At 37.2% G+C, this 14,972-nt stretch overlaps 1 protein-coding gene across 3 annotated transcripts in view; it reads right to left on the bottom strand.

Annotated features, from left to right (window-relative positions):
- The window catches only part of USP47 (ubiquitin specific peptidase 47), a 102,899-nt gene that overhangs the window by 69,270 nt on the left and 18,657 nt on the right, over positions 1–14,972 (bottom strand). Inside the window, exons 2-3 of one of the 3 annotated variants that reach the window (XM_036762291.1) lie at positions 7,711–7,770; positions 1,969–2,172 (exon numbers count right to left, since the gene is read on the bottom strand). The exons of 1 other annotated variant lie outside the window; for it this stretch is intronic. In XM_036762291.1, the coding sequence (XP_036618186.1) occupies positions 1,969–2,172; positions 7,711–7,770 (264 nt within the window). The remainder of the gene's footprint in view (positions 1–1,968; positions 2,173–7,710; positions 7,771–14,972) is intronic. One more of the 3 variants, XM_036762293.1, reaches the window with a different exon arrangement.

Raw genomic sequence — 14,972 nt, 5'->3', positions numbered from 1 at the left:
GATCCAGATCCAGGAATGGGTAAGAACAGATCAGATTAAGTAGAGAGGTAAAAAAAGATAATGCTGGGAAGCAAGAGGATTTCCTCTTTCTTTAAGGCAGGCAAGAAGGAAGTCAATTCAACAAAATTTTTATCACTTACCTATTATGTGCAAGGTACCACACTAAACTCCTATGATAAAAAGACAAAAACTAAAATAATTTCTATCCTCAAAGAATTTATACTCTATAAAAGGAATAAAATACAAACCCAAGTAAATACTGAAGGCATATAATTTAATACAATACCTGGCACAGAATATGCACTTAATGAATGTGTTTAGATTGATGGATTGATTACAAAGTTATTTCATGAAGTAAAAATGCTACCAACTTGGGGGACAAAGAAATGCCCTGTGGAATGAATAAATGAAAAAGCTTTTGTGAATTGCTTATAAAGTGCAAAGTTCTGCGCTAAATGCTTGAGAGACAAAAAGACAGTCCCTGCTCTCAAACAGCAGGATGATAACACAAGTGGAAGGTCTCCTGGCCCTTGGACGACTATGCGTCTTCTTTACATCACGTCCTTTGACCAAATCATATCAATTATAGATTGTGAATTTGACGGTGCCAAATAGAGAACTATAGGGAATCTTACTGCAATAGGCTGGGGGTGAGGGGAGGAGAATGGAGAGTATCCAGGATGGGAAAAGCAGCAAATAAAGTAATTAGAGAGTAAACAATAGTTAAGGGAAAAGATCATGAGGAAGGGGAATAAAAAGCACATTGGGGATGAGGGAGACAAGAGTTTTTATCACCATCTGACAGTGCCAAAGAAGGGGTTACTTCTCCCCTGGGTTGCTTCCTGGGATGAATGCAGTAGAGGTTGATGTGGTGGAGGGGGCACACAGGCGAGAAGGGAGGCTATGCTCCTAGACTCTCGGGCTTACTCAGTGGTCAACGATAAGTGTTTAGCACCTAAACTCACCTTTAAAGAAAGCTGAGATGAATAAGAAGTGGTAAATCTGGATGAGTAGAGGCAGCCCAGTTTAATGGAATGTACACTGGACCAGGAGGCTGAAGACTAAGGGTAGAGTCCTCTTTCTGTCACTCACTTAGCTATAGGACAAAGTGCTTAACCTCGTTGAGTTTGAGTTAGCTTATCTTTGAAATAGGGGTAATCATGTTTACAGTGCCTATCTCACAGGGTTGTGTGAGAAAAGTGCTTGGTGAAATGAGATGTGAGCCATTGTAATTATTATTTGCAGTAGAGGGCAAAGGCTGAGGGAGCTGCCATTGGACAGTTTCTAGCTTTAGTGAACTAGGAGGTAGGCCAACTGGGGTTTCAGTAGGGAAAAGGGTTAGAGTAGCTGCTATGTGTCATCTGATAGACACATAGTCAACAACTAATGAGTACAGGAACCGCTGGGGGACCAATGAGATGAGAAAGCATGCACGTACAGTTTAATGATTTGCTCCTGTAATGTTCTATGGCCTGAGAACAGAAGAAATTGGCCCAGCACTGAGAAGTGACATGGTAGGCATAACAGAAGAGGTGCTATAGAGATTACTGAAATAACAGGCTAGGGATGGGGACTGGGGGAGGAGGGAAAGTATCCAGGATGGGAAGGGTAGCAAATAAAGTAAGAAGAGAGTAAACAATAGTCCAGGGAACAGATCATAAGGAGGAGGAAAAAGGCACAATCGCTACGAGGGAGACAAGATGTTTCATCAAGTTTTATTCTATCATTCATTTTGGGAAATAGATTATTCTGTCCTATTTAGTTTTAAAGGTGGTTTGTATTTCATAAGTTAAATTGAACTTGAGCTTCAGCTTTTTGTTATCTTATGAATCTGGAAACCTGTTGTAAAATCTAGAGTCAAATCAAACACTCTATTATGAAAACATTTTAGAAGTCTGACTAATGTTAAAATAAGAGTAGTAATAATTTAGCAACTTGAAATCAGGTGAGTTGAATACAGGGTATTACCATATCAGCAGCACTGATTCCATTTCCCCACACCAAATCAAAGGTTCCATTTACATAGCCCACTTTGCTGGCCACATCTTCAAATAGTTTCCTCAACGGAGTAGAAGCTGGTAAATTTAAAGTGATTCGTTCATTGACTGTCTTTGAATTAGTAGTATCTTGTATAATACATAAAACTCTAGGTTCTTCAGCAGCATTTTCTATCTGAAATTGAAAGAATCAAAATAATTATTTTTAAAGGGAAAAATGAACATAAATCCATGTAACTTTACTAAATAACCATTTTATAGAAACTAAGGAAATACATTAATCACCCTTTTTGGGCCCAAGCTATCAGAGTACTGTTATTACTACTAGTATTCAAAATTTTAAACAAAAACTGTTAGAAATGGTACAAATATATCTTTGCTTTAAAAAATATGGGGCACATTTCAGAATGAGGTATACTCACCATTTTTTTTTTAGTTTGAGTAGATAAGACACAACACATGAACAAATTCTTAAGAATAAAGGTTCATGAAGAAAGTGGAGAATAATAAAATAAAATTTACAGTTAAGAATCTGGCACATTTAATAATATGCAAAATCTTTATTTTATGGCATGGTATAATTATCATGAATGCAAAACAGCTCAATTCTATGACAGGTAAGCAGAAGAGATATTATTCCTTTTTTTTGTTTTGTTTTTGCGGCTGAGTAACTTTAAAGTCTATTAAGATTAAGTGGCTTGTTCAAGATCAAATAACTATCAGAAAAAAAGGGTGGAAACTCAGATCTTTTCATTCATAATTCTGTGTTGTTTCCGTAACACCATTCTGCCTTCATTACAGGTTAAAAATCTACTGATTTTGTGGGCTGGCCTAGAAATCTAAGTACTATTTGTAGCATTTTCAAAGGAAGTGTTTCTATAGGAAATTTCTTTAGCGTTCCAAATAAGCGAATTTAAAAACTAACTCGGGAGGGAAAAATCCCATCACTAAGCTGGGACTACCTATACTTTGGCCTATCTTCTACTTTTAAAATAGCAGCTTCAAAATATATTGTAACAAATGCCCCAATTATTAGTGGAATTAAAAAAAAAAACTTTTGTAGCTGTAATTTCATCTCCCATCTACTTATTACCCACAGCTTTCACCCTAATTTTTTGGGGGGAGAATAAAACAAAGCACTTTAAGGAAACAAATCCCACCTATGGGACTTGACAATTCTAATCCACATTAATTGTGCATGTTTTCACCTATTCTGAACTTTAGTGGCATTCAGAAACACTGACTATTAAAGTTTTCCATCTGCATGTCTTGTTTCTCCAATTATATATAAATTGTTGGCAGGTACTGTGCCTTCTACTTCTTTTGGCTCTCCTGTGGTGCCTACCACAATTCTTTAGTGTTACAAAAACAATACAAGGCTTTAAAAAAAAAACTGTTGAGTGACTAAGACTATAGCTACAAAAAACACGGTGAGCTTTTTAAAAATGGTTTAACAATAACCATCAAAAACCTTTTATGGTATTTATTCATATTACAAATGTACAATTAGGAAATGAAGGGAAAGGGGCAATCAGCTTGAAAGCCATTAAACTATGCAGGCAAAATGATGAGAAGACAAAACACAAGATCTTCCCTGTTCCCTTCACTGTTGGTGCTCTTCACCTCTTGAAATTGTTTTATTACTTTGCATTTACATAGTGGTGTCTATATTGTGTTTCCTCCATAGAAGCTCCTGAAGGGCAAGCACTGTTTCTTTTTTTTACTTTGTTTTCCCAGAGACAAATGTTTGTTGGTCAGAATTAAATGTAAAAGAAGATACACGCAAAGCTTCAAGGATCTCTATGTATTATCATGCATGAAGCATTTAAACAAATAGGATGACTTTTACATTTCTTCCAGATTCAGATTTCAGATTATAAACCAAAGGAGCATATGCACATACTCAATTTAACTGACCTGACAGACCACTCAGAATAGCTGGGCATTCTGAGAATGGGGGCTGGGAGGGCAACCTTTCTTAATAAGACCATAAAAAATTACTAGCAGTAATAGCTAAAATGCCACATTTCTGGAAGGGTGAGGAGAAGAAAGCTGGTGTTTTATGGGTTTTCACTATCCCCCAGCTCCCCTCCTAAATTACAGAGGTAAAGCTAAATTTTCCTGAATATTCAAAATGAGTTTATTGGGTTTTTCCTTGAAAGAAAGCAGATGATGAATTTTAGGGAAAGTTACATCTAAAGAAGCCTGTCTACCTAATAAGCATCCAGATGTAGCTGGTAGCAGATACTGTAGAGGGCAGCAAGGGTTTCAGTATTCTTTTTTTTTTTTTTTTGAGGGGGGAAGGCAGGGCAGTTGGGGTTGAGTGAATTGCCCAAGGTCACACAGCTAGTGTGTCAAGTGTCTGAGGCCAAATTTGAACTCAGGTCCTCCTGACTCCAGGGTCTGCTTCTGACCAATAAGTAATAAACTCGTTGGTAAAGTAAAAATGATGAGAATCTTTGGAGGCAATGGATTATGCCACATCAGAGTTCACTGCATGACAGCTAAGGAAGGAATTCCAGGCAGAGTGTAATATGCACTGTAGATTTAGGAGTTTAGATAAGTAGCTCAGAGAAATGACAAGAAAGGATCCTACGACCTGAGACTAAAAAAGGGAAGTCAATCCAATAATAAAATGCAAGCAAAAGAGTAGCAATTAATTCCAAAGAGAAAGAAAAGATTAAAGTGTCCAAACAATACAGATGTCTGAGGTAAAGTTTTATCTATGAACTCAGCTTTTAAAAGAATGTACACGGAAGCAGGAGAAACTGAGGACAAATAGTTTACAATGACAATGTCCTATAATGTGTCAGGAAGGCCAAACAAAGCCAGAATGATCTAAGTTATGTAAATAGTGGTGAAAATAAAAAAAAAAAGGATCTTTTTCGCTAGGTCGAGGGCAAGAGGAATATCAAAGAAGGGACAGGGCTCCTAGCTTGGCAGGAATGGGAAGACAATGGCAGAGACAAGGTATAAAAATTCAACTTAAAACATTCTGCATGTTTTCTCTAGAAAGTAAATTACCTTCACATTAGAGAGGACAAAACAAACATGGGTAACATGGAACTGAAATCCAAGGTAAGTATAAAGAGAAAAAAATAACATGCAGCTTCAACCTCAAGGAGCTCAAGTCACCCGACTCATGGGGCTGAAAGAAGTTGCATGTGTGACTGATTACTGATTGCAGTGATCTTTGAGTAATCATGGTGAACTAGAAAAAGTAATATGAGGCTTAAGACAAGTAACTACTGTCTCAATTTTCATAAGAGAAAGAAGACAGATGCTTCAAACTACAGGCCAATGAGCTTGATGTCAATTTCTGGTTAAATTCTAGAAGTAATGGTTAAAGGAATGGTTTGTTGGAACTTAGAAAAAGAAGAATAATCATGAAAGTCAGCATGAATTCATTAATAGGCTATGTTGGACGAATTTAATTTCCATTTTTGACGAAACTTTGTGACTAGAAGATCATGGAATTGTCATGAGTATGGATTACACAAGTTTTAATTGCATTTGATAAAACTGCATGATAACTTGGGTAGTTGAAAACAGATTCATAGAAAAGATGACAATACGGTTAGGTGGGCTTATACTTAGTTTGCTGCTAGGACCCAAAGATTGTTGATTAATGTCAACCTGAACAGAGGTAATTCTGATGCGCAGTATGTTTATCAAATGTGCAGATGTCATCAAGAGGGGAGGGGTACTGAATACACTGGATGACAGCATATTTATGCAAAGAGAATGTTTGTAACAGTGAACAAGAAAGCTTAAATTTAACAGAATAAATGTAAAAACCTATACTTGAGTTAAAAAAAAAAAACCACACACATACACACACATACGGAATGAAGGAGATCTGTCTGGGCAGTAGTACATGTGAAAAATGCCTTGGAATCTTATTGGACTACAAGCTCAGTGAGTCAGCAGGGCCAAAAGTACTAATGGGATCTTATGCCTGGGACAGGCATGCTAAGGAAGGGAGGTACTAGTTCTGCTATACTCTAGCCAAGTCAAACACATGAAGCACTGTTCCCAGGGCTGGGCTTCACATCTTAAAAGGGACTGGATATGCTGGAATGTGTTCAGGTTTGAGAAGGAACTGAGAGAAGAGAAAACCTGGGTTAGAGGATGATAGCAGTCTTCAACTATTTGAAAAGTTATGCAGATAGAGATAAACTTGTTTTGCTTGGCTTCAGAAAAGAAACAGAGACCAATGATAGAAGTTAGGAAGGCAGATTTTAGCTCAATATTCGGAAAATCATATCATGACAACTTAAGAGCTATTCAGAAATAAAATGGGCTGTTTCAGGGGACAGTGATTTCTCTGTCACTAGAGGTCTTTAAGCAAACATTGTATTACCACTGATTGAAGATATCATAGATAGTCATGAGATGACCTCTGAGGCCCTCCAAATCCTAAGATTCTACAATTTTGTACTTCAAATAATCTCTTTAAACTTCTCTTTTTTGGAAATTTTGGCTTCTTAGTGCTTGAGTACAATGAGTAGCATTACTGTCAAAATTTAGAGAAAAGAAATATAGATGTGTAACATAAGTTTACATTAACTTGTCACATATTCTTTGGGAATATATTAGACTTCCTGGTCTTACTTTAGGTAACTATCTTTCTCAGCAGGTAACGTTCATAGAAAAAAAAAATGACCACAATATTCACCAGCACCTCAGAAATACTTCATAGATGCTTAAAATTAAAATGAAATACAGCCAGGAAGGTGCTAGACCTGCAAATGTTCAAAGTGATACTAACATATATAAAAGCAATCTATCAAAAATTTGAAATTCTTTTTATTTTAGGGTTTTTGAGCATAAAGCTTAATACATACAATTGAGATATTATACATGAATGCCTAAAGATTTTACTATTTATAAACAGAGCCAATGATTTAAAATGTGAAATTTTTTCCTTTTAGTTACTGTTTTTAAGGAAGGGTAAATATTGTGGTCATAATCTTTCAAAAAAAAAAACCCAAAAAACCAAATACACCCACAACTACCAATGTTGTGTTTGTAAAAGATACTCATTAGAAATTACCAAACTCTTCAATATGATTTAGATTGGGTTTTTCCTTTTAAAAGCAGATTCCCTTTTGCAAGTAACCTATACTGAATATTCAATTATCCTTAAGATCCCTTTTAGTTCAGAAATTTCTATAATTCAATGACTCTAAATAGGACCCTGCCACATAATGGTTGAGGAATTAAATGGCTGTAAATGAGGAGGGTCTGAGTAGGAGTACTTCGAGAGAGGAGAAAAAGAAAAGAAGAGGGCAATTAAAAAGGTTTAGGGTGGGATTCTGGATCACAGGAAAGCTTAAGATTAGGAAGTGGGGCAACTGCTGAGGAAGTAGTAGCAGTTAGCAATTCGGTTCAACAAAATTCTTTAAGTTTCAAATCAAGAGGTCAGATTACCAGTGCTATCAAATTTTTTTTTTAAATGCAGATATCTGGAAGGATGGGCACCGAAGTGGGCAAATCAAGTGCTTTCTATTTTGTTTTTTAAGAGAATGAGAAAGACCAACATTTGCAATGTGTTAAGACTCTTTTTTTCCTCATTAAGCTTGGGTGGGAATAGAATAGTTATACATGCATAAATTTTTAAAGAAATAACATGCCATGTTATCAAATACAATTACAAACATGCTGTTATTTGTTCTATCATCACATTAAAACCTTTACTTCAGCTGTCTACCTGTGAAAATTTCTTCTTCATTTCATCAAAGATACTTTGTCTGCATCTCCAAAACACATCCTATGATATATAAGAACAAAATAAATTATAAACCATTTCTTTAAATGGAAGAGCAGTGAAAAAAGATCCTAAATTAAAGAACTTATATAGCAGAAACTAAGTATTAATAAACATTTTCTTTTAAAACCAATTTTTAACTGTTTTTAACCTATTTCTAATAACAAAGATGTAACTTGCAAAGATATCAAGACTATAGAAAATAGCTCTTATCGCAACATACAGGAATACTGAAATACAATTCTGAGAAATTGTGTGAAAAACCAAAATTTTAAATCAAATCTATACTAGTATACTCTAGTATACTAGATAGAGTCTTTTTTTTGAGCTAGAAAAGGCTTTAAAAAGCACCTGTAGAAACTGTCATTTTAATGACATAAAGGGTTGGGACTAGATGATCTCTAAAGCCCATTTCAGTTTAATTCACATTTTAAAATTATTATGAAATCTTTTGTAAAATAAGTAACAGCTCTCCAATATTGTTCATTTATACTTTTAGATTTTCACATGGTGGGTTTTCTTAACATAAGGTTAAGTGGCTTTGATCCCAACATAATTTGAATTTGGCTAGTGATTTTGCTCCCAAATTCCCACCACCTAAAAGCTTCACTAAATATTTGTCTTAGATCTGACAAGCAGTGTCAGCAGACTACACTACAGGAGTTAGTTATCTATTGATTTCTCCCTTTCAATCCTCTCTTTACTCCCCTCCTCCAATCCACCTGCAGCTTAAAGTATCTTAAATCGAATAAATCCAAATTATTGATGGTAAATAACATGTCTATATTTATGTCAACATAACAAAACTGTCTAAACATGTTTCCACTTATGGATTTTCCACTTATCAAGGGGTTACAGAGATTGTTGGGAGAACTTCAAGCAGGCACTAGGAATTGGCAACACTTCCAAACATCTGTGGTCCTACAAGTACTAACAATCAAAGGCTTAACTCTTCTTTGATGGACTTTGTAATTGCTTGATCATGTCCTGCTTTGGACATCCTCAAGTACCAAAATAATTTTTAAAAAATCAAACCTCACACCACAATTTTAAATTATATACAAATTATTGGGATACTGGGTTTTCTGAAAATAAAAATTCCCTCCTCCCAATTTTCTGATCTGGATTTACGATTTCATCAGTGTAGGGAATCCAGTAAGAGGATATTTATGTAAACTTTCCACAACTTAGGCTTAGAGTTGCTAAGGGTACTGAGATGTTAAGTGACTAGCTCAGGCTCACAGTCAGTATGGGTCAGAAGTCACAATGGAACCCGGGTCTTCCTGACTCCTTCCATCTACCAAGCCACAATGCCTCTCAAATATTTCATGTTTGAGTAAGTCGATTTTGTAATAAATTAGTCATTAATAACAACTGTTTACACATATAGCTATAAAGTACATATATAACTTTGATCTCAACAACCTTTCATAGTAGATGGTACAAGTATTATTATCTCTATTTGACAGACAAGGAAAACCAGGCAGAGAGAGTGAATAGGTCCAAACAATACAATTATTAAGATGTGAGAACTAGAATTTTAGTCCAGGTGAATTCAACTAAGGTGAATCCATTCTGGTACACTTGCTACAGAATACTTAAATCTGCTTACAGTTTAGCATCGTATAATTTACAAAGAAATCCAGTAATAATTGTTTTCAGTCGATGCTCAATGAAAGCAGCAACTGAGGCATCCTCTATCCATTTCTCATAGCACACAGCAATGATGTGGTGGCTTAAAAAACAACAACAAACAACTTACAATCTTAGGTTATATTAATTAGAAGCCCCAGATCATGGGAGAATGGAGCAGGCTTTGAGGGGAAAATGAGGAGTTTGGGGCAGGTTGGACTTGATGTGTTGGTAGAATACTCAGGTGGAGACATCCAGCAAACATTTGAAAACATAGAAGAGGAGCTCTGGTTAAAGACGATTCAAGTGGACCTTGGCCAAAGTATTATAGAAAGAATTCTGGTTATGTTGCAGTTACTAGATGACCTCAGAGGTCCCTCCAAATTCCTAAGATTCTGTAAAGTGACAATTTATAATAACATAAGACTGGATGAAACCACTAAGGAAGAAAACCTCAGGGGACATCTATACTTAAGGGTTGGAAGAAAGATGATCCATCAGCAAGGAAAAGCAAAGAAGCAGAATAAGCACAGGAGGAAAATGAGGATAGGGCAGTGTCAATTCAGTCTATTGAAAGAGAAACGATCAAGAAGGGAATGGTTGACAGTGTCTAATGGTGATGTCCAATGAGGTCAAGGAGGATAATTCTTTGAAATCACTGATAAAAGTTAAAGATTATACTTAAGTGAGTATTATGTAATACACTACTATAAAGAATACTAAAATCTGTCACTTAGACGAAAATAAGTTTGATTTTGTGGCTCAGAGTTTAACCACCAAAGTCAAAACATTTAAGGCATTCTGACAAGTAAAGCTGCCATTGGTAAGGACGCAAAAGATGAAATCCAGTAAAAATAGTTCGGTTCATGAATTTTAAAGGTACGCACACCTTATATAACAGAGTAAAAAGTGAAGTAGCTGGTGATAATGCCCAAGAAAGCCTTTTTGTCAGACCTACCAACAACGCAGCCTCAAATGCCTACGTATTCTACCTGAAGACTGGCATTAAAGGAGAAAGAAGAAGGCAACACAGATGCTCCTGTGTCCATTTTACAGAGCCCCCAATTCATCCTACATCTCCTCAGACACCTGCCAGAAAGTTCTCCAAAGATTTTTATGACACAATGAAGTTGTTCACCACCTGATCTGTTGCAATTAAAAGGCAGGAATTATTTTTAAAAATTAGAACTTTGTAGAACACAGCTTTTATAAATCTACATGTCAGGGATACATAAAAGGATATTTCTGCATTGACCTAGGAGATTATTTTGTCCAACTTTCTTATTGTACAGAGGAAACTGAGGTTCAGAGAGGTTTACTGACTTACTGAAAGACACAAAGGTTAAATAGTTATGAGACTCAAACTCAGATCCTTTGACTCCAAACTCAATGTTCTCAAATTGGAGTAGATAATCTATAATCACTTTCAATGAAAAGATTCAAAGAAACACTTTATATGCTTGGTTACTGTGTTGTCCCCCTATATCAATGATTCATATATATTTTACAAAGTTATAAAAAGGATCATAGATCCAGAGCCTTAAAGGATCTCAGATGCCATCTATGTCAACCCCCTCACTTTAAAGATGAGAAGTATGAGGCCTAGGGAAGTTAAATAACATGCCCAAGATGAGAAGAGACAAGCAAAAAGCTTTAGAGGTGACATCTGAACCCATGTCTTCTGACTCTAGGACCAGGGTTGTTTCTACCCCCTCCCCCCCACATTGTATCAAGCATTTGATGAAATAAGATGCTCACTGTCATTTTGATAAGGGTTAAACATTTGGCCCTTGATCAAGAATGTTTCCTCCAACATAATATTTTTTTTTCCTATTTCTGCAGACTTGACTGACTTGGATTAGAAATTTTTTTCTAGAAATATACTCCAAAATAAGCATAAAGACTGTCTATACTTGTAGGGCTCTTGAGAAGAGGAGGAAACAAGCCTTTTGTATGTTTTCTCCAGAAAGCAAAACTAGGAGCAACAGGTAGGAGTTTCAGGAAAAAAGATTTTGATTCATCAAAAGGCAGAATTAAAAATCTAACAGAGTTGCCCAGCAATAAACAAGTTATTCTCTGAGAGGGTGAAGTGGACTACTTCTGAGCAAATCACTTAATCTCCTGGGTCTCAGTTTCCTCACCTGTAAAATTAAAGGCCTGTGGCTCTGAGGTTTCTTCCAGCTCAAGCTCTATGATCTATAGTCCTACGACCTTCCCCTCACCTTACCCCCATTAACTGGTGGTTCAAGAAGAACCTGGCTATAAAAAGGACTTCTGATCAGTAAGACATCTTCCCCTGCTATGATTTCATCATTATATAGGTGAGGAAGTCAGGCTCTAGAGGTACAGACCTACAAATCATTAGCATATGGAGTTGTGAGAATAGATGGGCTCTCTGACAGAAGGTTGAAGATGCAGTCTTGGGAAATAGCTGCAGTTAAGGGGTATGAAGAGCTGACATTGACATCTCTATAAGCAATTAAACTGCTTTACATATATTATGTCATTTACTGAAGACGCTGTAGATAGGAAGCAGAAGATAAGCCAACCAAGTTAAACCAAGGAACACCTGTAATGGAACGTAATGAGGAATATAATGTAATGGTAGGAAGAGAACCAGAATAGGAAAGCGGTCACAAAGGTGGGGGTGGGGGGAGAGGAGCCTGTAATTTCAAGAAGAAAGAGCTGATCCACAATATCAAACTCAGTAGAAAAGACCACTACATGTGACAATAAGGACATGATTTTTGAGGGAAATTTCAACAGACTTTTAAGGACAGAAACAATAATGTGGTAAAGACATGAAAGCAATAAAGATAAAGAATGAGGCAAGTTTGACAGTAAAAAGGAGAGGAAATAGGACAGTGGTTAAAGAGGTAAGGAGATAAAAGCAATAGTTTTTAAGCTAGGGAGACATTAAAATAAGATTAATAAAGGGGATTAAAATAAGGGTTTTGTCCAAAATTCTTGAAGCCATTTTAAATTCACTTAAACTGAGTAAAATAACAGTTTCTGAAAATCAGTATAGGGTAGAAATGTTGTTGTTTGTCCTTCACACTCAAAGAATACTGACGATATCACAATGTTGGGGTCAAGACACCGTGTGTTCAGTTGTGGCTGATCTATCACAGGTTGGGAACAAATAATCCATTTAAACCTCTGGGATGGAGACGTCCCTAGAGTTGCACATCTTACATTTCCTTTGTGCCAATGCAAATTTGCTTTGCTCCTAGAGCGCAGTGCCTTCTTTGATGTGAGCAAGCCATGCTGGACAATCCTGGACCTGTGTCCTCCATGGCTCACAACTGATACTGAAGTTCTTCAGACACCTTGAGAGCACTCTCATACCACTTTTTCTGACCTCCATGTGGGTGATTGTCTTGTGCTAGCTCTTCATCAAATAGTCTCCTAGAGAAACAGAGGTTTGGCATTCAGGCCACACGGCCAGCCCATAAGAGTCGCAGTCTCTGCAGGAGAATTTGGATGCCAAAGACCTCTGGTGCATCTCAACTACTCAGCACTGATAGAGCCATATGGATCAGTGATGAGGACATGAACTTGGAGAGATGGAGTGAACACTTTCAGTGTTCTCAACAGACCATCATAAACCAATGCTGAAGTCACTGACTGTATACCTCAGGTTGAAGTCAATCTCTCTCTAGCTGAACCTCTTCCAACCGAAGAAGAGGTATTAAATGTTATTGGGCACTTCTTGTGTGGCAAAGCATCTGGTACTGATTCCATCCCAGCAGAGATCTACAAGGCACAGGGTCCACTGCGCATACAGAAGCTGATTGAAATCTCCCAGGTTATACGGCAAGAGGAGGTTATCCCACAGGAGATCAAGGATGCCTCCACTGTCCACCTCTACCTAAGTTATCTTGGGTGTCTCTCTTAGTTACTGCTGGTAAGATTGTTGCCAGAGTCCTCCTTAAGAGGCTGATCCTTCACTTGGAAGATGGTCATCTACCTGAGAGCCAGTGTGGCTTCAGAAAGGGCTGAAGAATGTTGACAAGGGTGTTTGCTGCCGGACGACTCCAAAAGAAATGCCAACAGCAGAACAGAGATCTGTACACAATGTTCATCAACCTGACCAAGGCCTTTGATACTGTCAGTAGCGAGGGCTTGTGGAATATCATGGCAAAATTTGCTTGCCCAGAGTTTACCAATATTATGTGCCAATTTCATGATGGCATGTTTGTATGGATTATTGATAAAGGACAATGCTCTCAAGATTTCCCAGTCCCCCATGGAGTGAAGCATGGCTGTGTGCTTGTTCCTATGCTTTTTAGCATAATATTTTCTGCCACACTGTCAGATGCCTTTAATGAGGACAAAAACAGCATCAAGGTCAGCTACTGCACTGATGGTAAACTATTTTACTAGAAAAGGGTACAAGCCCAGACTAAAGTGGAGGGAGAGCTGGTGCATGACTTTTTGTTCTCAAATGATTGTGCATTCAATGCAGCCTCTGAGGCTGAGATGCAACAGATAATGGATCAATTTTCTGCTACTTGTGCTAATTTTGGCCTGAAAATAAACACCAAGAAAACAAACGTTCTCCATCAGCCAGTACCACACCATCCATACATGGCACCACTGGTTACAGCAAACAGAGAAACTGTGAATGCTGTGCATAAGTTCACTTACCTTGGCAGTATACTTCCCATGGATGTCCAGAGATGATGAGGTTGACACATTCACTTCCAGAACTAGCTCAGCATTTGGGAGGCTCCAAAAGAAAGTGTGAAAGAAAAGAGGTATCAGACTGCCTACCAAACTGAGGGTCTACAGAGCCATTGTGGTTGTATGCCTGTAAAACTTGGACAGTTTACCAGTTCTATGCCAGAAAACTGAACCACTTCCATCTGAATTTTCTTAGGAAGATTCTGAAGATCATCTGGCAAGATAAGGTGCTGGACGCTGAGGTCTGCTCTCGAGATGAACAGGGTTAGAAATAAGGATCTGAGAATTATCCAAGTGAAAGGAGTTTATAATATAGAAATGATGAGGAAAGGCCATGAGAAAGTGTGCCTAGGGCAGGGACATTACTTTGGCATAAGAGCATCAAGAGAGAAGATATGAATATTATGAGGAAAGTCATGGAGTTAGGAATGAGCATCTTATGTTTACTGGACAGTGAGAACAACCTCATTGGAGTGGAATTTATGTTGGGAAGAATGGGAAATAGAATGGTATAAGAAGAATTAGAAGCAGATTTTAGAAGCACATAAATACCAGTTTGGAATAGATCCACTAGCAATAGGGAGTCACTGGATTTTCAGAGTGGAGGAAGGGAATTTAAGCAATATTTTAGGAAAAGTAATCTGACAGCTAGGTTCAAGAGATGAAAAAGATTGAAAGCAGAGTAGACAATTAAGTGGCTATCACAAAAATGTAATTCTTAGATGATAAGGCCTAAAATATGGTGTGGAAATGAAGACAGGAAGCAACTGATAGAAGAGAGACTTCCAAGAGGAAAACAACAACCATCACAACAATAAATTTTGCTGAATGATTTGTCAAAAAGGGGGAGGAAGGAAAAAGTCAAAGATGACTCCAAAGATTCTAAT

The sequence above is a fragment of the Trichosurus vulpecula genome, chromosome 6, assembly GCF_011100635.1.
Source record: "Trichosurus vulpecula isolate mTriVul1 chromosome 6, mTriVul1.pri, whole genome shotgun sequence".
Taxonomy (NCBI): Eukaryota; Metazoa; Chordata; class Mammalia; order Diprotodontia; family Phalangeridae; genus Trichosurus; species Trichosurus vulpecula.
This window is presented reverse-complemented; position numbering and strand designations above follow the sequence as displayed.